The 26,918-nt window shown below is 40.6% G+C and overlaps 1 protein-coding gene across 2 annotated transcripts in view; it reads left to right on the top strand.

Annotated features, from left to right (window-relative positions):
* Nucleotides 1-1,805: 1,805 nt before the first annotated feature.
* The window catches only part of LOC126652961 (myosin heavy chain IB-like), a 50,398-nt gene continuing 25,285 nt past the window's right edge, over nt 1,806-26,918 (top strand). Inside the window, exons 1-2 of one of the 2 annotated variants that reach the window (XM_050340252.1) lie at nt 1,806-2,047; nt 10,708-10,803. In XM_050340252.1, the coding sequence (XP_050196209.1) occupies nt 1,855-2,047; nt 10,708-10,803 (289 nt within the window). In that variant the 5' untranslated portion in view covers nt 1,806-1,854. The remainder of the gene's footprint in view (nt 2,048-10,707; nt 10,804-26,918) is intronic. The other variant, XR_007632088.1, reaches the window with a different exon arrangement.

Genomic DNA, 26,918 nt, shown 5'->3' on the forward strand with positions numbered 1-26,918 from the left:
CAATATAAATAAATATAGAAACATACGGTCCATTAATATATTGTAATGATTTTGAATATAAATTCTTTGATCACTTCTAACCTTGTCTTCAGGTCCATTTCTAAAGTCCTTGGAATTATTCAAGCCTATTTTAAAAATACACAGACAGTGCCTGTTTTCTTTAATAGAAATCCCTATTGGCAGTATCACGAAATACCTTGGAACATGGTACATATGTTTGTGCTGGAGGAAAAAAGTCCTCCTCCTACTTTGGAAATTATGAGATATGTTCTTGTTGCAGACTTTAATGGGGCAGGGTTAGAATCATAGGGAATTAAATGATTAATTGTAAAATTGTGAAAGAACATCTTCCTAGTATCCCTGTGAACCTTGCAAGTTTGGAACGATTTGTGTTAAAGAGACAAAACTGGCATTGAAGTGTTCCTGATGTTATTGCTACCTTTTATCTTTTTTGGCATGGTCTTTAGGAAACAGCAGAAAAGGAAAAATATGAAATTGAACACAGAAAATTTAATTATAAAACAAAGCCACCCACCTTGCTTTCAGGGTCAGGAAGTATAATCGCCTCCTTTTGACGCAAGAATGAGTTTAACAACATATGTTAAATGAACAATTATTTAAAATAAAAGGAAATTGCCTTAAAAATAGCTGCAGGATCTCAGGCTATAGCACCACAGCAGTGAAGAAAAACAGCCCATTGTGGGAGAAGGGTACATGCACAAATGAGAGAGCTCCCACAACCCTACCCTTGCTAAGACAAAAGCAAAACACAATAATTTCACAGAATACTCTAAAATCTCTCACTTGTTTTTGATCTCACCAGCTTGTTTGTTTTCCTTCTGATTTTTTTAAATGTTTGTTTATTTTGGTCTTTCTTTTTTCCTATTTATTTATTTGTTGGCTGCAAGACTAAACCATAATGCCCAAAGCCACTGTTTGCTGCACAATGGCACGATGACATTGGGTGTTTTCCATAAATTGTATTTCGCTGAGTGTCGCAAGCAGTGGAAACACCAGAGCAAGCACGTCAGCGCTAGATGCACACCTAAGAATAAAAGGAAAAGAGCTTTTTGCACCAGAATGAATCCATTTTTCGTGAAAGCTCTGGGAGTCACCTGACCGAGCCCGGAGCCTCCAGGACAACACAGCACCAGTCTGCAATGGGAAAGAAATTAAGCAGGGCTGCCTTCGCCTCGCACATGCCTTTTAGCCTGTCGACGCATTGCCTGTCCGTATCCTTCACAGCGCATCTGTAGAGCCATTAAATTGGATAATCCCTCTGGCCTTTGATACATTTCTGGACATGATTATTTCATTACTCGCAGTATATCAGTAGGATCATAATAAAAAGGACTTCTGACAACCTGCCAAGAGTTTTGTGGCCTTGTAAACACAAAAGTGCTCTAATAAAATTTTATTAAGTGTTAAAAAGTCATAAAAAGTGAAATAACATAAACTACAAAATTTACTGTCCTCAGCAAATGCTGAAAATATCGTCCATAGTAAAATTAAATTAGCATGTAATAGCGCGGCAGCGTGGAGTGGGCTTGAAAGAGGATCCGGGAGGGGGGTAGGGGGAGGGGAACAAAAAAAAAAAAGAGGGAGGGGGGTTGGAAGAAAGATAAAAATTGCACTTGAACCGAATATGGGTCACGGGGGGTTCGTTTACGGCGATCCCCGCGTGTTCCCGGCGGGCCGCGGGGACGGGCGCGGCGGGGCCGCCAGGCGGCGCTGTGGGAGCGGGAATGCGGCGGGCCCCGCGCCGCGACCCCCGCGCCGCCCCCAGCAGAGCCTTGTACGGGGGCTCTGGCGTCTTCTTGCAAATTAAAAAAAAAAAATGGTGCGAGAAAAACAATGCGGGTAGAGCCGGGCTGGAAGGCGCCTGGCGGGGCAGGCAGCGGCGGGACGGGCTCCCGGCGGCTTCGGCCGCGCCGCCGCCTCGGCTCCCCCGCGCCCGGGGCAGGGGCAGGGGGTGCAGTGCCGGGGGCGAGCGAGGCGGCGGAGAGTGCTCGCCCCCCGCGCCTCCGGGGGCCGCCGCAGGAGACAAGTAAGTTCAACCTTTCCACCGCCGTCGGTGCTGCGCCGGGAGAAGGCACGGCCGGGATGGGGAGCGGGCGAGCACCGCGGCACACGGCCGGGATGGAGCGGGACGGGACGGGATGGGATGGGACGGGCTGCCGCCGCTGCCGCGCTCCCCTCTTGCCGTGCCGGCTGTCCGTGCTCCTGGGAAAGGGATGCGCTTGTGTCCAGACTGGTTTGGACGCCGGCAGCAACCGGGTATGGGAGTGCGGTCACTGAGGGAGCAGCCGAGGTGGCGATGCCAGGTTCTCGGGGAATTGCTTCTCGCCCTCGGGATGTCCGTCCCGTGGAGCTCTACCGGGATTTACCTGCGGCTGGCCGGGAAGGAAGCGACCACGCTGCCGTCACATGGAGCCAGCCGCTTGGCAAAGCCGCCCGAAACTCAACGCAGACGGGGCGGGGGGGAAGGAGGGGTAGGGAAAGAGGGAGGAGGGAGCGAGGATGATAAAATAGCAATAAAACAAGGAAATTGTGGGTAGGAAATATTTTAAGTTTCGTTTTCTTCAGGGGAAGAGGATAGCTGGTTCTCATGTTGCAAGGCTGATGTTCAAGGCCAACCACTGTATGAAAAATAGTGACTCGCCGCCTAAGCCTGGCGTGTCTTTGAGCCTGGGCTGCTGCCCGCTGAAGTGCAGCACGAGCAGCTCCGGCGGGGAGCGGGCAGGGAGAGACCCTTAGGGAAAAACTGGCTGGAAAACAGACGGTATATGAGCAGGAACAACGAGCTTTGCTCTCAGTAAGGGTGAAAAAATGACCATTAAGTTAGTTTAGAAGAAATTCTAGCAGCTCTTGTAAGTAAACTGCACTTCAGTGGCTTTGGATCTATACACTGTGTATTAAGGCAAGGTTACAAAGAAAACCAGTAATAGTATTGTGCTTTATTTTGAGTCCTAAGAATGAATGGGAAAGTTGTAGGTATAGTGTAGAGCAGTGCTTGATTTAGCAGGGCTTTATTTAGCTGTCTTGAATTAAGACTGGTTTCTAAAAATAAGTATTTCTGTTTGTACATTATCGGCTAGTCCTGTGTGCATGTGCAGACCATACAGCCTTAAAATGTATATTTATCTAACTGATACAAAACTTGTAATGTTTTATATACCCTTACGTTCATCACCTCTGATTAAGACTATGAGGATACTACTATGTAATTCCTATATATATTTCCTGGAAAAAATACAGAAATAAAATATATTGGAAAAAATAGCAAAAACCTTTGCTTTTCTTCCATCTCAGATTTTTCTATAAATCGGTAACAATTTTACAATAATGACTGCAGTTACTAATACTCACAGAAAGAAGTTGTACTTTTTAAGCAGTACTTTTTAAGCATTGTCTACTTCATTTTTTAAAAATCCGAGCTCTACAGCATCTATGGAAATACACAAGTTTTCAATGAAAGCTAAATAATGATTTTCTTTTCTCTCTAATGAAATTTACAGTCTTCTGTCACCAAATATAATGTAAAGACTGCAGAAATGCAAACAGAAAGTGTAGCAGCACTGTGATCAAAGCTTTGAACTTATATATGAATTAAAAAGTCAGCAAAGCATTACAGAATTCCACGTACATGTGGCTAAGGTGTGTGCACGCTTACACAAATTTGAAGAGTTTTAAAGTGAAATGAAGGCTTTTGGAGTTAGTTTGCATTACTGAAAGACTCTTCAGCATCAATTCTAATATTTGTTGGATTTTGGAAACATTTCTAGGAATTTCCACTTTAGGCTATGGTGTGCAGAGCCACACCACCTTTATTTTCAAATATGGTGTTAAAAACATAAGTCTGTCATCTGTTTGATCAGTTGTTTGCTATTTTGTGCTGCTCTCAGCCTGTACGTGTACAATATCATTGGGTGAATAATCCCATTTGTTCCCTGGATTTTACAGCCAAGGATCAGGATACGTGCTTATGTGGGTGGGTTCCAGGTTTCAGTAGAACTTTTTATTCCTAAATTTAGCATTCTAGTTTGTGGTGGGTGGTTTTGACTATGCAGCATTACTTTGACAACGGAATTTTTATGTCAGCCTAATGGGATCTAAAATTTAAAAAAAAAAAAGATACAACAGGCAACTATAGGTTGTGTTTAAATAGAGACAGTAAAGGCTCGATGGGCAAATGTCTGACCTTGCATTGCACAAGGCTGGAACTCCTGTTGTTTACATCCAGCTTCATCCCTGCTGCATTCAGTATCCAACATTGCCTTGCAATTCCAGCTGCGACAAGCAAAAGCTGGAGTCCTGCCTAGGGAAGTTTGCAATCTGCCTGTCAGAAGGGCCTCAAAGGGTGAGGAAGGAAAGCCCAGTTACAGTGGACCACAATGCTTGCAGCAGGCAGGATGGATATTGTCTGGGCTCGGGGACTGGGGCTGCACATGTGTCAAATTTTTTGGCAGGGTTTCTTTAAGTGCTTGCAGAATTTAAAGGCACGCACCATCCAACAGAGCCTACCTTGCAATACATTAACCAGAACTTTCTAAGTTGATTAATAACTTCAGCCTTTTGGTGCTGGATTTTTTTTTTTTTTTTTTTACTGTAATACAGCTGGACCCTATGCTACAGAAAGAGATAATGGATGAAATCTTGGCTCTCCTGAAGTCTGTCAGAAAACTCACTGACTTCATTGGAGCCACGTTTTCATCAGCTGCCTCATAATACTTTGTATCAGCCATATGGAGGAGATTTAAAATTGGCTTTAGAAGAAATAGAAATTAGCTCCTCTACAAATGATTTGCATGGGTTATCTGTTTTTTTTTTTCTCCAGGTAATATAAATGGCAACGCTAAATGTAAACTGCCAAAAAGACAAATAGCTGTATAACATTTTGATTTCCTGTAACTACAGCATAACTCAACTGAAATATTAATTTAAAATGAACAAAGTTGGATTACTGTATGTAAGACCACCAGTTCTGATCTGGATGATGCAAGGGCATGGGAAGACCTTCAAAAGCACAACTGGCTATTTACAGATCATGACACATTTTAAAAGATGTGAAACTGTATGTCAATGGTGCTTTAACATGAGAGGCAGTAAGTTAAGCAGGGGAGACGGTATTAATTCACAGCTCTCGCTTTTGTACTTTTAGTGTTATTGAATTGTGCTTCCCCTTGATATTTTAAACAGATGCATCATAATGGACTTCTTAAAATCTGATTTAAACCACAACACCAGGAAATACAATTTTGTTAAAAAGGGAGGGAGGGAAAAAGAAACTGCTGGACTCCCAGCCACTCCCACAGTTGTCTTTTCACAGACAGTTTTTTCTGATCCATTAGCCTGCCAGACAGAGATGGCACCTATCCAGTGTAAATATTACATTTTCAACATTTGGATGGCATTTTGGGCAATATTTCTCATCCCCTGAGAGTGTACACTTTATAAATACAATGTTATCTGCTATTCAGAGCTAGATTGTGGTAGGATGAGACTTCATAATGCAAAAGACGCTTAAAGAAAACTGTTTATGGACACACTGTAGAATAAAACTTCTTCCTTTCAGTTATTTTAATTTACAGTGAAAATTACTTAAGCACAGCATCAAACACACTTTTTTTTTCTGGAATAGGGAAGATCCATATACCATTTTGGAGGAATAACTGCATGTTTAGACAAGATCTGTCGCTACTGTTCAGCAGCTTCATCTGCACTGTGCAGATATTGAAGTGGAAAGCCACTCTAGTGTCTTTGGGACCTAATATCCTCATTGGACTAAGCTCTTCACTGTGTGTATTCCAGTAATATCCCACTAACAGTGCCAGATGCTGACAGAACTCCGCCTTGGAAATAATTATGAAAGTGAGTTGATCCCCATCCATTGCAAGTAGGAGATACACTTAGAGCAAGAATTTGTTCTGAAATTCCCATTCTATTTTAAATCCTTGTCTTCTGATTAAAGCGAAAATGGGCAATATTTGGACTAACCCCCAAAACAACTTCTTTGTGCTTGTTGTTCTAAGTAAAAACAACATAGCTGTTTTGGATAGTCTTGCATAAGGGAGGAGAAACCACACCCAAGCACGGCACTTCTATCACAAGCTTAAGCTGTCAGGAATTTACACAGTTTAATTATATGCCCTGAAATTTGTGTTTACAATGAAAAAACCTGACCTATCTCTAACTACAGAAGTGTTGCTTAGGACTATTTTAATATATACCAGATGCAGTCCATTAAACTGGAACAAATACAATCCTGAAAATGCTACTTTCACATTTTCCTGGTTGTAGTTAATTTTCCATACTCATAATCTACTGTTTTCAAAGAATGTCCTTATTTCTTGACTTTGAAGTACAGAGCAGTGTGTTTGTCTCCTGTTTAGCTTCCCCACCTTCCCTTCAATTTGTGGCTCATGATACTTTGTGTTTTGGACCTTATATTTACCCACCTTCAATAAAATGTTATCAGTTGGTGCATGCTTCTCATTTGTAAGTTTCTGCCTGTGGATATCAAACTTGAAGGTCTGGTAGTGCAGTAGAGGCTGGATCCTGGAGCCTGAGTGAAGAGGAGCCCCACATCCACCTGGCTACAATGGTAAAGTAGAAGAGAAATAGCAGATTTTCATAATGGAAAGCTGGGTAAGAAATTTCATGGCTTTCAAGAAGTGCTTTACCTGTGGTCCTGAAGGAGAGACACGTCAGTGTGACTGGATGACTCCTTGTAAACAGAGCTGGAGGGAGTCCCTCTTGCAGCAGCTGTGGCTTTCCCCAGGCCCATCAGCTTCCCCACAGTGCCCCGGGGCACAAGCAGTGGGACTGTGCCAGTTCTTTCTGGCAAAGAATCTGGCCTTACATTTCCAGCCTTTGTCACTGCAAAAATAACCTTGGAAATATGAAGCCTGAGTAAACTAAGGAGCTGGCAGGAAACTTGGAATAATGGTTCTGAGAAGTGTGAATTGTGCCCATCAAATGTGATACCTTAGAGGCCTGATAACGTGTTCAGTACCAGACAATATTAACTATTAATGGCAAGCCCTGGCTAAACTGTTTCTCCCACTGGGGGAGTTTGTCCATGTGCAGAGGAAATGCAAACTTATCAGGCCTTGAGTGTTCCCGGAAAGGGAATGTCCCAGTTTGGTACCAGGACATCTCATTCCTGTCACTCTGCTCCCTTGGTAGCATTGTGTATTGTGCTGAATCAGAATATACATGGTGTGCCCTGTGAAGGAGGTGAGAGGGGAATAAGCAGGAGCACAGGTGGTTCTAGTACTTCTGTCTTTCACAGAAGAGTCTGGCTTATAGTCACATCAGGAGTTGGACGTGATGATCTTTGTGAGTCTCTTCAAGATATTCCATGATTCTGCAAAAGCAATACAGGGCGATGTGGAATGCTATGGGAAGAAAAGGACTGATAAGTTTAGGAGGTTAAAATTTCTATGATTAGCAAAAGAGATGAAAAATAAGATACTGAGTGACCAATAATACCTGCCTTGGCCTTATACTAGTATGAGTGATGGTAAGACCAGTAGTCCCATTTTTATCTGTACAAACCATACATCCAGTTACATCAGGGTACCTGACAATCTAACACGGAAATGAAGCTGAAGGTGTGATGTCCTGGGCGTTCTGGACATAGAGTCTCCTCGTGTCACTGTTCCTGTAGCAGATGAACTAAATAACTCCTCCTGAAATGCTGTAACTCTTGGTCCCTGGCAGCAAAGACTCAGGATGGATCCAGTCACACTGGCTAGAGCCCCTCTGTCATCCTGCAGTTCTACCTGTGCTCAGGACTCTTCATGGCACCCACCAAAGCAAACACCCACCCCTTCTTCATGGTTTACATGTTTAGTCCTTTAACCAGTAAAGCATCTTGGTTGGCTCAAGGCTCCTATGGTTGTGCTGTGAGCAAGGCCAGTAGGCATTGAAATCAACTTGGACGGCACATACCTTCTGGTGTATACTTACACCAAAACTTAAAATGAATAAACTATCATCCATTTCCTGCTTACTGTTGTTTAGAGCATGCTGCATGTGAGAGCCAGAGCCATCGGAGTAGGAAGAACAGCTGTATTATTTCTAATGACATCCAGTGCTGTAAAGTGCTTTGAAGTTGCATAGCTGCTGTTTCTTCTTTATGATTTCCAAATGCAAAGGGGGGGGGAAAAAAAGGCATATCAATTGTAAAAGCATCAATCAGTCTAATTGGACAGTAGTTGTCTGTGTCGTTTCTTCTTATGGTGATCTGAAGAGGGAAAGCAAAAAAAGAAATTTTTTTTGATGGTTATAAAGCATACATTATTTACTTCTGAGACCAAAAAAAAACCCCATGCATAGCATTTGTCAAAGGCCAAAGGCCAACATACTTACATATTTCCAAAAGTGCATTTTTACTGGTGGTGTGCATTTGACTGGTGGTGTGCTTGACCACTGGGTGGATCACTTAGCACCACTAAAACACCCACCACCGTTTTGCATCATCATCTGTCCACCAGTGATACTGTCACTTTAAAATCTAACAAAAGTTTGCTTATTTTACTACATTCCCATTCCTATCAGACTGCTGTTTTTCCAATATGAAAGAGGGCTAGAAAGACTATGGACTGAACCTTACTGAGCTCACTCCTCACTGGGGGCTGCAAGTTGTCCTGCCCCTTTTAGGAAGGCCAATATAGTCCTTGGTGCTCTGCTTGGCCAGTTTTGCCAGCTGGCATAAGAAAATACCACGTTTGAATGAGTTTTAGCTTTCTGAGCTCTGAGGGTGATGTAAGGACTCGGAGGAGGATCGAATCCCAGGTCTGGCAGAAACTCTTCCGAGCTGACTGCTCTGACTATCGCACACAAGCTCCTCCTGAAGCAATGCCAACAAATGCTAACACAAGATACCCCTGCAATTGATGCAAACTGTGAACATGTAATGCTGCACTTGCTCTCCAATATAATGTATCTGGACCTTGTAACAATCATGACATTCACTCCATGACAATCATTTAATGTGTGTTTTATTGTGCATTTTAGATCACTACGTGCTCCATGGGAAATGGTAAGACTATATGCCAAAGGCCAGATTCTGCTTTCCTGTTATTCTCCCAGTGACCCAGAGAAGAGAAAAAATATAGAAAGAAAACTGCTGACATTTATATGCCCATATAAAAATACTGAAATACAAAGCTGCTTATGAGCATTTCATAATAAAATCCTGTCCTGATGACAGGATTTGTTTTAATTGTGTGCTTATATGTGACTTTAATGTATCTAAAACATTTTCATACATTGTTAAAGACATATTTCTTCTTGTGATTACATCTAGGTACAACAAAATTGAAGGTTTTTTAAATATAATTGCCTGGAAAAGGGAGTTGTTGATACACTTTTAAGTAAGTCCCATGACTGACATCTCTAGCATATTGAAATAAATACACAAATATAGTTAATCGCTACATGGTTTAAGCAGTGAAGGACTTGCCATAACTTTTATATATGACAACATTACAATGTTTAGATAAATTGCCTGGTGTAGATCAGTAAAGGGGGACCAATTCATTTTTGTCTATCTTAAAAAGGGCTCAGAAAAACATGATCCCTCACCAAACATCCACCGAAAGGACAACTCACTGTAATACACTGAGATAAAAAATGAGTTCAGCAGGGGAACATGCTTATTTATCTGGTGGGTCCATTATCTTAGTTGTCCTTGACAGCCAATGAAGAGTCATATACAGTTTACATTAATTGATTTTATTGTTAATCTGCTCGAAATTTTGTCAGTCAAAAGGAAAAAAACCACCTGAAAAACACATAATGACTCACTTTATATAGTGTTCATCTGTACAGAAATGCTGTTCTTCTAGAGATCTGATCACCAGCAAGCTGCAGAATGCTTTACAAGTTGTATACACACTTTTCTATAGTCTAAAACTACGGACTGTCTGTATTTTACTTTACTACCTCTAACGTTTATGTTTCACCACCATGGGCTGCAATGTTACATTACAGTGGTGCTGACCCCACCCACCCCTAACATGTCTTTGCATGAGGCGATTGCTCCCAGCAATGCTGGGGACAGACTGTAGCATAACAAAAAAGCTTTCTCAGTGTAGGAAGATGCCAACACAGGAGATTTCAGTGCAAAACTACACAAAAAAGACCTTATTATAGTCATGTGTTTCTGTGCATTTGATTAGCTAAGACAGTAAAGGAAATCTCTACTCAGAGGAGACTTTAATAGTTTCCTTAACTTCTTTTCTGGCGACTGGTGTTAGAAGTGCTGTGATTACTGAACAAATTCTAACTGATTACCACTTTAACATCTCTACATATTGCTTTCAGTAATACATCCAGATAGTCAGCAGAGTAGGATGTTAGTTGTGTTCTGGAACTGAATGTTACCTGCTTATAAAAGATTTCAGTGATATGGCATTGCTAATCAGAGGTGGGCAAAATACTTGATTAAAGTAATTTATTTATCAGAATTTTACATAAACAATTTTTCTTTTAATTCCACAAATGTAAACTTTTTTTTGTCTTTAGATGAAACTTCTTTTTTTTCTTTGTTTTTAGAGTCAATCCTAAAAGATCAATCTAGGTGCTTCTAACTGTGCATTGTTTCTGAATACTTAATACCAGTTTCAGTGAATTTGCAATGTCAAATTTGCTTATGCTAATTGTCAACAATTGTGGTGATGATTATTTCATCGACAGCAAACCTGGTTCCTGAGAGTTTGATTTGGAGGGAGACCAAACCACTTCTGCCTGCGGATGAAGGTGTTCCACTGTGTTACCCTCATGTCAAAATGGGTCAGTACAGCATAGCCCATGGCCATCATTGCTACAAGAGTAGCATTTCTGAATTAAAGATCCTGACAAAGAAAGGGGGATGAAATCCTATTATAGAAAGAAGCTTTTCTTTGCTCACTCCCATTAGGTTGCCCAGCTCGTCGAGGACAGACGTTCACTGCATGCACACATCTGGCCCAGCCTCTCTTCGTGTAACATCATTCATCACGTCCTGTCATGTTAGCCATGCTGCCCACATTCCCCCAGCACACCACAGAAAACTTTCCTCTCAGCACCTTACATTTCACTCCCTCGTAGGCATCCTTTGTTCATTCTAACAACAAAATGGTACCATTCAGGAGCTGTAGCAACATAATTGGTAGTTAAACAGCACAGTCCTCCGGTCACCAAGAGGTCTGTGAGTGCATGGTCATGCTAGGATTGCTGCAGTGTCATTCACTGCTCCAAAAAAATGCAAACTAATGGTTTTGTGATTCTTTTTGTCTCTGACATTTCAAGAATGCTTTGCAAATATTCATTGTCTCCATGTACATACTAGGTGAAGCTGGGAAGTATTAATTCTCTCTGGAATATGAGAGTAAAAAACCATAATTATACTTGTCTCATTGATGTTATATAGATGTTGTGAACCCAGGTGGTCAAACCTACTGCTTCTGCTCTTTGAGCATGATTTCAGATTTTTCCACTTTGTACTTCAGCCCTGACAGCAAAGTAGTACAGTATATTGCAAGTTTATGACTACTGAGATCAGAATCATGTTGATGGAGGTGTCCTGCCGCCTGTGACATGGAAGGATGCAAGGGCAATGCCTCCCAGGGATGACGTCCATGGACGGAGCATGGACAGGACCATCAGGCAGCCCATGCCATTGATAGGTTGGGCCACTCCTCAAAGGCTGATACTTTAACTTTTATTTTTATTGCATTTCGTCTGTTGAGTACCTGTCTTGGGCCATATCTCAACAGGCTTTCATCACTTATACTTAGCTCATTATCAGTAAGGACAAGGGGAGAAGTTCCTTACTTGTGTACTTCAATACACACTTCAATCAGTTCATGAGTAGGTGAATTAGGGAAATGTGAGGTACTTGCAGTGTCCTAGTTCCTTTTTCCTCATTGTGGTTCTTGAGGTTTTGTTTGTTTTATTTTATTTCCACACCTGTTTTTCAATTTCATTTTTTCCTACTGCCCCTCAGAGCCTGTTTTTTGCCTCTTGGCTTTATCCAGCACTCTTTGCCCCTGCTGTTTTTTCTGCTTCTGGCTCTAGGTGACTACATTAGACTGTCATTCTCCAAACCAAAAGTATGTTATTTTTTCTCTTAATTTTCTCCATCACATCCCATTTGTCTCTTCAGTCATCTCAACTCTCTTATCAGGCTCAAAACCTTGGCACCATCATTAGGTATTTGCCAGTATCTATTCCACTACTCAGTATTATAGATAACCTTCCCCTAGTACATCTGCTTTCATCTCTTTCATCTTCTTGTCACTGTTCAAACTATGGAGTGACTCAGCTTTATGCAGTCTTTTCTTCACATGGCTCTGTTTGTATTTGTTTAATGAAATTCACCTCAAAAAGTCATTTAAATTTTAGGCATGTAGACAGATAGACCAGTAGATCTAGCACCCTGTGAATCACCTGGATCACTCCTGGAGTTGAACAAATAGCAATTATCTCAAAAATAATAAGCTGTTGAGGTTTACACAGAACCAGACAGTTCTTCCACCATTACACTGTAGATGATCAGAGCATTGTTTTTTCATGAACACCAAACTAACCTACATATTTCAGAAGAAAAATTATTTGTTAAGGATCTATGTTCTTTCCTCAATATTTGACATGCAACAATATACTGTGTCACCATGCCTTGAATATCTTGCTGCTGGCCTGTGACACAGTCCACAAGGCACAACAGCTATGAAATGTGGATCCTTCTGAGACGTTTCATGCTTGTCAGGTTGGCAACAGATTTGTGCTGGTGATGAGACTTGTCTGAGTTGCTGGGCATTGCAGGCCTGTTTCTATTTACCTTGCCAGCCCATTTGCAGCCAGCTGTTCTCCAGCAGGAGACAATGTTAAAGCAAACACACACATGGAAATTGTCCATAATAATTAAGATCCCAAGGCAATAAGTCCCTTAAACACGTGCTTAACTATGTTTAATCAGGTGACCAGTCTAAAGCTTCTTTTTGAAATGTCTTCTACAGTTGTCCAACCTATTAAAATCTTTTCAAGGTGATAAAAAATTAATTTCTTTTGTCTTCCATGCATATGTCATCCAACAATTTTCACCTGGCTTCAGAGTGGGCATTTACCTGCAGATGTTTCAGAAGTTCTTTCTCCCCTGTTGATTCTTTGACAGTACTTCTGCTTGCCAAATTCTCAGTTTGTTGATAATTTATCTTCTCACTCTTTACATCTTTTGTTATTTAAAACTAGAAAAAACCTCTTCATTCATGTTAATAAAACAGTTTAAATATGCCTTGTATCTGCGCCTAAAGATACTAAGGCTTGTGTGCCTTATGGAAATAAATGTGCTTAATAAATGTGTTTGAACATTGTCATCTTGGTCATTATCATCAGTACTTAGGACACAGGTCTCCCCATATTTTGGGGAATTACAATTACAAGTCTAAGAGTTGTTCTTATACAGAAATGAGAGTAGATATCTGTAGCAACTGAAAGTCTTGGAGGAAACCTACCAATTAGATAGATTATAAATCCAGATGTAATAAAAGGTCTTAAGAGACGTGACTTATCAAGTAGACAGAGGCAGTCAGACTCAGACATTTTTCTGAGGGATAACCATTGTCAGACCATTTTTTGCTCCTTGTTTTTACAAATTCCCAATTTGGGTCTGCCAGGTGAAGTACTTTGGTAAAACAGTTGCCCCTGTGGAAGAGAAAAGCTCTGGTGGGTTATGAGGCTTCAAGGACATGAAACAAAAATTTCAGGTCTCCCCTGAAGGGTGTCACTTATCAGGGACACCAAAGCAGAGATTTGATGCACCTGGGCAAATCTGACCTGCCTGCAGGTTCACGTGAGCTTTGCTGGAGCTTTTAGCTAGCACAACCCTGAGCTCTGGGTAGTGTGTTTTCATCTTAAGCAGAGGCAAGAAAGACTATCAGTAGTTTTAGAGGTGGAATTGTCTAAGAGGAAGAGATTTAATAGTCTGACCAGCCTTTACCTCAAAGCTTTTCTGGACATTACTGCTCTGGCTGGAAGTCTATCAAAACTTGAGGTTAAAAAGCAAATACAACTCTCACAAGAAGTTTCTCCACCATGTTTAATTCTTACTCAGCCTGCTACACAATATATACACTGAAAATAATCCTTCTCAGGATCTCAGCACCAAAAACTTCCTCATCTCAAAGCTTACCTCAGACATCTGAATGCAACTCAAAACATCCTGCTTGGTCATTGGCTCCCATGCAAATAGAGAGGAGATAAGCTGCTCCTTTCCCTTCCTGACAGGCTCCACAAACCTTCCACAGTGGTCTGAGGAAATATCAGAGTGGACATCTCAGCACCATGCCACGTGCATCTGGAAAAATAGCCCATGTCACCAAAAAAAGGAAAGAAGTCTCCACAATGATTACTGCCAAATGCCATTAACCTGCTATCAACAAACTACACCACTGCATGACAACCAATCAGTGTTTTTGTGTATGATGAAGCACAGTGGAGCCATCTGCTCATGGTGTGTGGCCTAAATGTTGGGCTGCAAGAGCATCTGAAAAACTTACTGGATGTTTCTGAATTTCACATCTCTACCACAGATGTTTCCCGCTGTGTAGTAGTGAGGTGCTGTGCATATGAGGTACCACAGCATTTGCAGTTTCTCCATCACTTTTCTGGGTGGTTTTAATCATGCTCGTTGTCATTTGCAACCACTATTCTTCCACTCATGACTGATTGGCATGGGATATGTTAACAGTGGTAGTTCATCGCTGCAGCAACTGTCAGAGGGCTTCAGCCTTCTGAAACACTGCTATCAGGAAAAAAAGGACAATGATGTTCCAAATGGTTCCCTTGAGGGGCTGTAGCAGTGAGTAAGGTCCATTTGTCTCCCCTTCACACTCCAAAAAAACACACTGGGGATGGTGCACACTTCTGTAAATCCACACTGTCCTGCTGCTCAGGGCACTGATCCCTCTTCCTGCCTAAAGGGAATCTCAAAGAGGAATGTGGGGCAAATCCCCAGAACAAAATGCTGAACAGCTAAGAAACTGAATTTCAATGTTGTGGAGAATGATCCTCCACAAAAATCAGAAAAATTAAATTCTAGAATTAGGAACTCTTAGCCAGCACTTTTAGACCTCATGGATGCTTATTATCATGTCCACATTGTAAAGCTTTTGATAATCTATGATGTAATGTAGATATAGTCACAGAGACTTTACCTACCTGCATTTATCATTCTGGAAAGATCATGTCTATTAATCATAGGTGAGAGCACAGCCTATTGTGTCCCTGACAATTAGAGCTCTCTGCCAGAAGAGCAGACACAAATGCCAAGATGAACAAAATGTAAGGGCTCTTTACAGGCTTTGGGTTGTTTTGGGTTAGTTGGTTTTTTTTCTGAAAATCTTGTGCATGCTATGAGTAGGGTCTTGAATTTTTGTGGTGTTCTGTAAGTGAATCTTAAGCAGGGAAGGGAGGGCAAATACCTGTTGCTAGCCACCACAAAGATCTGTTGGAACTTTAAATTGGGTTGAAGGGTTGCCTTGTCTTTGGGAGCTGTGCTAGAGAGAACTCACAAAACACACGTTTGAATATACAGGAACTGACCTGACACCTCAGCACTAAGCACATGCAAGTTCCCTGCATTCAGAGGTGAGGGGAATGACCTGAACAAGGGCAAGAAACCTTTTCTGAAACCCTAAGGCTTATCAAAAATTTGTAAAAATTAGCTGCTGTCTACTGGGATAAGACCAAATTACTTTATTAAAAAAACAAACAAACAAAAACCCAACAAAACAAAAACAAACAAAACAAACAAACAAACACCTTTGTGGGGAAAAAGAAAACACCAATGTAAAATGTGAGTAGGAAGGATAAACCATAACAAAAAAGAAAGGAACAAATAAATTGATAAACAGATCATAGATCCATGGTTCTGCAGGTCATGATATGAACTGTTTGAGTGGACTGGGGACAGCAGCCACTTCCAGGCAGGTCTGTTTTGAGTCTGTTACCCTTCTTCTAGGCTGGACCAAGTCTACTTATTCTCTTTTACCCATGTTTTTAACTACAAAATGCAGCTAAGAAACTTTTCCTGACGAAGGAGCTATTGAAAATTTCTTTTGAAAATCTCTAATCTTGACAAATAAGCATGAACAAATTATCTAATCAGAAAGTTCCCAGCTATTGAAAACAATCTACCCATTTACACCTGAGCCAGATCATACCTGTCAGTATTTGATTGTGCTGTAAAGCAGGGACTCAGAAAACTGCTCTTGGTTTTTGTGGTTCCCAGTACAAGGGGTCCAGGTCACAAATGTCTTTTTCCTGGTTGGGGCAGCTGATGGTACATGCTGGGAGCTGGCACCCAGGAACCCTGAGGCAGCTCTGGAGTACTCAGGGCTCCCTTCAGAGCGGTACCCAGCAGATTCCCTTCTCTAAAGGTGAGAGTAACGGAGAACCTGGGGGAAGAAAACCCGAGCACATCTGGGTTTTAACCTGCAGGAGGCTCAGAGCAGGCATTCCCAGTACTGGATGTGCATTCCAGCCCTACCCTGGGTCTCCTTTGTGAGATATGGCCTAAGGGGCTGCTTCAGTGCAAATAATAATTTATGACAGCAGCACATACATCTATGAGAATATGTTTATAATAATTAATATATGCTTTCAGGGTGATTCTGTGGCCATAAACAGCACTTTAATTTGTTTCTAAATTTCCCCAAAGAAATTACCTGCTATAGGAGAAATCCAAAGCAGTGTTTTTCAAGCCCTAGCAAAATATATAATTCTGCAAACAAGAGAAAAATTGCTCCATTTTTTTTTTAATAAACTGATTTGTAGTTTATTTCTACCAGCATTCTAAACCCTAAGTGAGCTTGCTGCTGGATGACCAGAGATAGAGAGACATTTTGAGACTATTCGTTTTTTTGAGTTTTACAAGTGAGAAAAGAAACAACATTTATTCTTGCTTGCTATATATTTCCCCTGTATTTATTTTCAAATCAGCTGGGTTCTCTGCAGAAAACAGAACTCCCCTTTTCTTTCCCTTTTATAAAAGGCTGTATTTATATTTTAATTCAGGAAGGTTGCCATCTGTAAGGAGTAGAAGTTCTAGGTCGAGTGTTGCATCATGTCATTGGGGCAATTCTGTGTATTGTAGCACTTGTTCAGGAACCAGATATATGAGTGTTGGCTTGCTTGTGAATAAAGTTCTGGGTTCTGATACAAGTTCTGAGAAGCATTAGCCTTGCACACGCTGCTTTCCCAGTCAAAAAGCCATCTTCTGCTCCTGTGCCTGGTTCTCACTGCAACACTCCTTTGGAGTGAATCCACTGGTCAGTGCAGTGTGTGTGGCCCTTTTTACTTGGGGGAGGGACAAGCAGTAGCAAGAGAGACCCCATATCAGGCAGGGAAAGCTCTCACTGGAGACAGTCCTGCTGAGTGAGGAGCGAGGTGCTGTGGCGAGGAGGGAAAGAGGTGTTCCTATTTCATTAAAATGGTAAGTAGCAGCTTCATTACAGCAATGTAGGCATTTGCTTTCTTCCATAAAGGTGAATATTTTGCTCTGCATTTTTAGTTTACCCTTGTATCTCACCAACAAAACCCTATCATCCCATGAGCCAGATCCTGACCACTCCCAGTATCCCATCAGGACTCTTAAGAAGCTTCTGATATTCATGAACATTATGGGGTTTATAAGATAATGGTATTCTTTTCATTATTAGGTATCAAAAGATGGGTAACTTTAAACTACTGGGTTTGGGATGAAATTTCTCCCTTCTGACCATTCAGAAAAAATGAAAGGCAAACTGAAAAGTTGATTTTAGATGCAGCTTATGGATAATTTATAAGCTCTAGTCCTCTCTTTTATTTCTAATTTAGAAAAATTTACCTTTAAATAAATAATTCTTTTATCCAACTGAGCCCTAAATAATCCAGAGCTTTGGAAATGTCCTTTGAAAGAGAAGGATTTCTCTGCATCTGAGAAATGCTTTCAGAAATGTCAAGAGTAACAATGAAATCGCTGGAAAAGGCAAATAAGTGAAAATTTGTTGGAAGACATAAATATGGGTCCACAGGTGCTTTCTGGGACTGGGATTTTTTGGAGTGTTGGAAACAGAGCACAGCTCTCTGTCACTGAGATGAACTGATGTCACCTCAGCAGAGGCTGAAACCTGTTAGCATCTCACATCTGTTGGGAGGCCTGTGCAAAGTGAGTTGTCAGTGTTGATGCAGCCTTTAGCCAGTAAGGGTTATCATGTTTGTGGCATCCTCCATTGTGTCACACAGGGATTTAGGAACTAATGTGACTTAACCTGAGTCACATAGTGGGCACAGGAAAAGCAAAGTCAGATGTGATCTGCAGCAAATAAAAAGGCTCTGAAACTGCTCTAGAGGTAGAGCAGTTTTGTGTCTGAAAAAGTGTATTAACATTTTTAATAAAATATTCTTTCATTGTGTTCAGGGAAATGTCCACTTACACAGACAGATGTGTAACTAAAACCTCTGAAAATGCAGCAGTGAAATAAATATCTAGGAACTGCAACAGGCACTTCATACAGACCACCTGGGAGACATTAGGTGCTAATAAACTTGAGCCTTTGCTGAGGTGATGTAGTAGGGTAGGTCATCGAGTTGAATGAGTAGAATTTACCCAAAAGCATTGATAATGTGTGGTTAGAGAACATAAGCATTACTAAAAATATAAATTGAAGTTACACATGGAAAACAACAAATAATTTGCATCCTGAAATAGAAAACTCTCATCACCCCACACGTATGCTTATAGATTCCATCGCTGGACAGAGATGGAGGTAGCCATGCCCCAGTATTGACCCAATACAATCAACATCCAAAACTGAAAGCATCGCACTAACCCAGTGCCTTTGCTTGCACTTAGCCCAGTGACATCACTGGGGTAAATTACTTGCACGGGCACAGCTGAGATGCTGGGTGTAATGGAGACATCTTAAAAAGATGGATTTAGGAATTCTGTTTTGCAGCCATGACGCTGACCTTGTTCAGAGTCAGTAAGTGCCATGAAGACCGTGTGCCATGGAAATCAAGGAAAGAGAATCAGCCAGAAGCAACTGATTTGTGTCCAAGTTGTAGTGTCCCCTTCTGAATAACACAGGCACAGGAATAAGTTGCTGGGTAGCCAGTGATATCAATTACATTTTTGCTGAATAGATATGCATTTAGAAACCCCCTGGAGCTCCACTACACTGTGCCCTATGAGTTCCTCCTACTGAAATCTTACCATCCACAGCTTCAACTTTTTGTTGATATTCTGCCTTGTCTTACACTTCTCCCAAATTTTAGTGGGGAAGAAAAAGTGGCATCTCTGTTCATACAGCTTGAGTTTCTCCCCCTTTCTGAAAAACAGCAGGAAAGAAGGAGCAGAGTATTAGAAAAGCCCCCTTTTTTTTTTTTTTTGATGGCAGTAAGAGTTTCACATACATTAAAACAGTTTCAAGCATAGACAGGACTATCTACAAAACTGTTTTCATAAGGCACATTTGTAAATGTTATGTAAGCTGAACTGATCTACATTACCTAAACTTTTTGTTGCTTTCCGTGGCAGAGGAAAGAAGATATTATAAATATGTAAAATAAGGCACTGGTACATTAACATAAATAACTAATATACTTTAAAGCTTTGTAGATAACAAAAAACTGCTAATGGAATAATGCACATTTGTTGATTTTTGGAGCAGACAGTGGCCATACATCATGCACCAAAGCATATGCTAGGAGCATCAGCATGTAACAGCATTATTTAAACTTCTCTTGTAGGAGAGATTAAACAGTCATCAAAGCACCCCATACTGAGTCATTGATTCCATTTTCTATTTTCCTTTTTTTTTTTTTTTGCATAGAGAAGACAGAATTTGGGGTTCTCATTTGTATTTACATCCTCAGAGCAATACCTTCATGGCAGTTGACCCCCAGATTATCAACAATGAAAACTGCCCTTCCAAAAGGATCAGCCTAGAGGTCGGAAGCATAAGATTCAGTAATTCCTTTATGTCATCCAGCCTCACTCAAGCTTGCCAGACAACCTCAGGAAAGGATAGTCATGTGGTCTGCCACTCATTTCTTTGATGCTTTGACCAACTTATATCACAATGGGTGAAAGGTGGTGCTGACTCCTGGCCCACAAGAACTAACTCATCAAACCAAAGTCATCAACTATTGCATGTAGAGCACTAAATACAGTGACAAGATAGATGTTAATTCCTGTTGATCACCCTAGTCTGGCATGGATTTGAATGAAGGAGTAAAGAATATAGGCAAAGGCACATGTTGATCAAAGCTTCTGCAGAGGTAGTAAATTTTCAAAAATGTGGATTAGTGTATATGTAAAGACCTCAACTTAAGCATTTTCCCCTTAATGTTTCTGCGCTCTGTGGGGTTAATCACATTCCTAAAACTAAGATGAACTGGAAGCCAAAAGGTACCACCCACACGAGCCTTCCTCCACTCAGCATTAGAGACACCAAGGAACAAAAGGTAACCCACTCTTCTGAGGAGGAAACCTGTTAAATTACATACATCCAGCCAGGGCATGTGGAAAGACAAGCACTGTAGCTGTGCTCTGGTATATGCTGCAGCTTTGTAAATTTGGCCTGTCCTGTCGTGTTAAGGAATGAAAATACTTTAGAGCCAAGTTAAAGGGATGAATTGCAGATTGGAAGTCCTTGGATTTGTTGATGCTCTTTAGGCCAGATAAAACAAACAATAGAGCTCGATGGAATGAAAATCTCCATAGTCTGCCATACATTGAATTTGTTTACAGTTCACTTGGCACATTTTTTTTTCTCTTTTGGCATTAAATGGACTTTTAAACTGAAAGTTAATTTTTTTATTAAAAAAGCTCTGGCTATAAGAAATGGACGAATTAACAGCAATGAACACTTTCATATGGGAGAAAATGATTCATTAACTGTTCTTTCGCCATTGCAGAAGAGCCCATTGTTGGCTGGTCCTCAGAGAGTCCAAGGATGCTTATAATACAAGCAACATTTAGAAAAACTTCATTGCACAGGGAAAATTCCAGGCTTCAATTTTCTTCTTGAGAGAGTTCAGTAGTTGCTTTATTTTCTCTGTGTGTGTGTGTGTGTGTGTGTTTATAGACAAAATTAGGTTCTAGCAAAGGGAAAGTGCATTTATGCAAAAAGCAATTCATCAACCTCTTCTGTGCTCAGAATTCACTGAGGTAATTTAGATACTTTAATGGCAAGGTAGTTTAGGTAAGGTATGCAATAAATATTTCCCCTAACCCCTCCAAACAGTTAGAGTAATGGAAAATGTGCTCTCTAAATGAATCTTTTCAGTAAAGTAATTCTTGTTTTAATTATTTATCAGTTAGAAAATATGAAATATAATGACATAGCAAACTTCTCTGGAACCTCTCTTCATGTTGAGGGAGCACTCTTACATTAGCTGGAGTTTTATGCTGGCTGTAACTAAAAGGCTAACATAATGCAGTGTGTGGCACTAATCTGTTTCTCGTAATATTAAATGTGCAGCAAGCACCTACCATGGTGAGGAGACCCTTTGGATCTATTTGCGATATTTTCACCATGGCCTTGACCTTAGTGATGTCAGGCATATATTACATCTCCACTTAATTTACTATTGACATCATGGATTAAATTTGTTGTTTCAGCTAATGCAACAGAGCAAGCAAGGTGGATTGTGAAACAAAGCCAGCTGCTGAAATACGAGGGTTGTCAAGTATAAATTTACAAAAGATATTCAGACTGAGCACAGAAGACAAAAATAAATGGACAGAGAAGCTGTTTTTGACAGACTGCAAAGGGCTAGAGACTTAAACTTGAGCATTGTAAATCCAAATGTCACAAAACACTGCTACAGAATGTGAGACGTGTCTATTTCTCAGGAATATAAATGGTGATATGAAACCAAACTTTCAAGATGCTGTGCATTTTTGAAAAGTCTATCACTATGTCCTGATAAGAAACTTAGTGATCTTTTCCTCTTAGCTTTAAAAGAAGGAAATTCATCATTTAAATTCAGTGACCAACACAACAACTGTATTTGGGGCAGGTAGATTATAAAAATAGCAAAAAAAGCAAGCTTTGTATAGTTTTCTGGATTTCTAGAAAAATATATTAAACTGACTAATATGTTCTCTTGGTGAAATGTAGCCAATCACATCTAATTAATTCTTATTTGGCATCCATGTGGATAGGTGGTAGGTTTCAGCTGTTATGTGCCTGTGGAAGACCAGCACTATATAAAACTAAAATTTTTTTTTCATATACGTTATGTCATATAATTGGGGATTGGTTCTCTTGCCAAGGGTTTACTGTGGTTTCCAGGGTGACACGCTACTGGACCACCCGCAGGAAGGACTCAATAAAGTGAGACATCCATGGAGTGAGGTGGGCAGCAGTGCTCATGTAGGCCTGCAGCTGAGGCTGGGGAGCATCCTGCAATGGCTTCAGCTTCCAAATTCTCAAATCACGAAGCCAGTAACTGAGGCTGAAAAAAGAGGCGCAGCATGTTGGCCAAAGTCTCCGTCTTGAAGACTTTCGTCTCCATATTTGACTCAGCAACAAGCATGCGCTTTCTTATTTCTTTACAGCTTGAGGAAATAAATCTAACCTGAGGAAATTAAACTCTGATTCCATGACCTAAATAAGTTGTCAGCACAGATTTAAGAGGAACATATCACAGTCACAGGACCATCAATGAAGCAACCATGGGTTCTACAAAAATAACAGAGGGCACTGTTTTGGGAGAAACACAGAGATGGGAATGATACCTTTCTCTGTGACATTTGAAATACCTCCAAACAGTTGTATTTTGTGGAACCCTTTCCTCCAGTGCAAATCCAGTTGTGGCCTGAGTGATGGGGTGGTTACCTCTAAGAATTGAAGACCAGAGAAGGTGAAATAATGGCTAGGAAGAGCAGCTGTTTTTCAGAGGAGCTCATGTTTTTCTGTTGGGGTTTTGCACTACTCAAAAGTCTTAATTTTAAATAAAAATTGGAATGGGGTAAAACAAGGGTTTGACACATGACTAAAAGCAGTGTTAAGACAAATGGTCTATAGCTTTCTCCTATTGTGTCAAAGATGCTGTGGAAGATGATCAATGTAGGCCAGATGCAGAGAGATTCCACGCTCCACTCGCTGCAAACACCTCTTTGGAGCAGCTCAGATACACTGTGCTGCAAGAGGTAGGAGCAACAGCATGCCACATGAGCTTAGCATTAATTTTGATTCATTTTACAGGTCAAGCATGAAATGCTTTTTGTAGTGCTCTCTGGTGCTAAACAATTTACACCAGTTTAGAATTTTCCAATCTTAGCATCAATTATTTGTGACAATTTCAGATAGCTATCTAATTTGGCAATGCTGTATTCATACCTAGGACTTCATTCCCTATATATTGATTTCCTCTAAGCCCTGCTTTTTTGGGAAAACCTTTTACACTGATACACCTGGCTAGCAGATGTGGCTTAGCTATTATATGTGATGCAATTAATCTGGAAGGCTGGCGTCACAGGACTTTCTGTGATGCTGTGGCAGCATTATTGTGATTCATTATTGTCACTTCCTCAGCAAGATGTAATTGGCAGTGCTATATTGTCTCTGAAAAAAAATTAGTCACTGTGGTGGTAGGAAAAGGAATGGCGTATTTTCTTCTCTGAAGAAAACAAAGGTTATCCTTGTTTACGCATCTAATGTAAATGTAAAATGAACAAGCTCCATCCTTAATTTACCTCTTCTACCTCACTGCAAAGCCTAGGTGTTAGAGGACAGTGTTGAGATGCATTCACCAGACAAAAAGTGTTTCCTATTATTAATGGCTGGAGGAGCTCTCTGTGTAATCAAAGGGCACAGCTGCAGTGATATACGGCCAGTGACAAACGGAGAGATCTTTCCTTCTCACTGCTACAAGCTTACCAGCTTGCAGCCAGCAACTTCCAGTGCTGTATATCTGCAAGATAAATAGCATGAGATATGAATATACGCAGTGCTTACAGTCTTGAGAAGTATTGTTATATCCCCCACATACAATCATTCTAAATATGACTCGAGTGCATTTTTCACAATTTCGGAGCTGTTCTTGCTGTTTGTAAATAGATACAGTGTCTGAGCAGAGATTTAAAACCCTCTAACAGTGCTGCTTTCAGAGGTCTGGTTTGGAAGCAGGTATAGTACAGCTGATGGTGTCAGCAAAGCAGCTTTCATGAGATCCACAGTTCTCTTTTGCAGCACTGAACTTTTCTGTGAAAGAAATCAGCTAAAGAATATACAAGAAATCACTTTCTTTTTTTTGTTTTACACACGTATGCCAAAGCAATCTAAGGGAAGAACTCATTGTCTTCAATAAAAATAGGGAGTAACTGCCAGTAAAAAGCGAAGCAAACAAAGGTGCTTGGTAAATAAAAAATTATGTGCCCTTTTGCCTGGTTTGACTTGGTTGCTGTTGGAATAAGTGGGTCCAGATTTCCACAAACATGAAACTAAAGCTGTCAGGGGGCAGGGCCAGCTCTCCCATGGACTGAGGGGTAGGAAGGTGTCCCCACGCACACAGACCCACGTGCAGGCACACAGGCACACAGGCACACGGAGGAAGTCGGTGCCGCTCTGTGACCTTTCTGTGAACTTTCTAGGAGATGCAAAGATCAGTCAAGAAGCCAAAGGTCGGCAGTCATGCTGGTCACAAGCAAAAATCAGATTTAACCAGTCACTGGAAGAGTGTTTCTGGGCCTTGAGTTATCTCAGTAAAATACTAATAAATGCATTTTTTATAGTGAAAAATTGACTCAGTCAGTGTTTAATGTCTCAGCATGGCTCAGTCTTGCTGCACCCATTTGACAACTTGTTAGAAGCTATGTTCACTTTTCCCCTGTAATATATCTATGCAGGAGAATGATGGAGTTAAATAATATGAAGGAAGTGGCACAATGTGAGAAGAATCTGGGAATTCAGATTGAACAGTGTTACTACTGGTGTTTGTGAGGCACAAAAGTATGAGCTGAAGAAAGGAAATTACATGTTGATTGCCTATGAAGAAAAACATTGAGTTAAAAGCAAGGCAACAGTAAAGGAAGTCTGCAATTGCAGTTGTAATTGACTTGTCCAGCCTCTTGCACAGTACTTGGTATCAGATTATACCACAATGGTATCTTTGTTTAAATCAGAGTTAAAAAAAAAAAAAAAAGAATCAGAATGAAATATACAAGTAATATAATCCTACTTTCATCAGGTCAGAAGTGAAAACAAATGTGGTGATTTTGCTTCTGCTGTAGCCTGAGGTGGACATTTGCCCAAGTGACAGCATATGAGATACATTTTAGCACAAAACTCCCATTGACTTCAACAGGACCCTGATCAAACCCAGACACAGCAAGTACTGTATCATAGAAGAAGCAAAAACCTCTAACTATTATGAGTCTTTACTACAGTAGGTTGGGAGGATTTTGTTCTAAGAAATGCATTATTAGGAACGTTATGTTGTTTCCCCTTGCCTTTGCTTTCATCACTGCGCAGTCCAATAAACTAATGCAGATAGTTAAGTTCCACTTATAAAAAATGATGAGTGAAACTCAAGAAGAATTAGAGATGTGGAATTTTGGTAATGGATTGGAAAGGATACTTTTGTTTTTAACAGTTTACTTTAATAATGGCAAGTGGCTTATTAATACACTTTTATCTAAAATATATGAAATTTCTCAATATATTCTTCAACTCAGAAAGTTTTCAAAGTAAAAAAAAAAAGTAAAAAACATAAAATATTTTGCCCATGCTATCTTATTTGTTACTTCAATTATTTCTCATGCTAGTTCTTTTTTTTTGAGTCATCTGGATTATTTTGACCACTTCCCCACACCTTTTAGCTCCTAAAACAAATGGTCTTTCATCAATAATTGCTCACTCTGGGGCTAGTTTCACTGTGCTTTCTTTTGTAAACTAAACAAAACAAAACGAAGATAAAAAGGTCTAGGTTCATTCTCCAGTTTTTGCAGTAGAATATGAGTGAAAATGTTTCTGCACAAACCAAACACTGCAGCACTTCCTGCTCAGTCACTGAGAACTGAAGTGCTTTTCAGAACAGGGTCAGGAGCCATCAGGAGCCCTGAGAATGCTTTGTGTCTGCTTGAGCAGTGGGAAGGCAGCTCCTCATGTCTGGGAGCTGGTGTGTACAGACTCCCACCTGGACCAGACCTGGGCTGAAGCTTCCAGCTTCTCCATGAAGGGATCTGGGGAGTATGGACTGGGTGGTAATTCTAGATGAGTCTTGGGCTGGGATGGTAAAGCAAGGCATAAATTACACAAGTTCAGGGCAGGCAGTATTTAATATACATAATACAGGGAGGACTTACAGCCAGGGCTACTCTTCTGTCTCCACTGCAGAGCAGAATAATGGGAAATCCAATCTTTTAATCTTTCTGCAATATTTTAACTCCTTTTAAAATCCTTCTAATGATAGCATTTACTTCATACTTGAGCCAGCACTTCTCTGTGTGTGGGAGTGCTCATAGATCCTGAAGTGACTGTGGAGCCTCTTCTTGTCCCATCAGCCAGCAGAGAAATATTACCCAGCAGTAAATAAATGGTACTGGCCAACTTTTAGTTGGGTATGAAGATGTCTTGCCAGGGAACAGTCTGATCTGCATACACTGACTTTTTTAAAAAGCTAGAAGAGTATGAGGGGACTATAAAAGAGCTAAGGTCATGCTAATGTTTTAGAATGGTAAACGTGATGACTAATAGACATTCACCCTATTAAGCTGAAAAGAGCCATCATCCCACTCTTGGAAGCTTAACATTGGAGGCAATCAGTACATCATTAAATGATGGCAGCAGAACATTCATCTTGACACATTTTCAGGGAAGTTAAGTCTTGTCAGACAAGTCTGGTCTTCTTTTTTCGATGAAATAGCAAGTTCT

This window comes from Myiozetetes cayanensis, unplaced genomic scaffold (genome assembly GCF_022539395.1).
Source record: "Myiozetetes cayanensis isolate MyiCay16 unplaced genomic scaffold, myiCay2020 scf9, whole genome shotgun sequence".
Taxonomy (NCBI): Eukaryota; Metazoa; Chordata; class Aves; order Passeriformes; family Tyrannidae; genus Myiozetetes; species Myiozetetes cayanensis.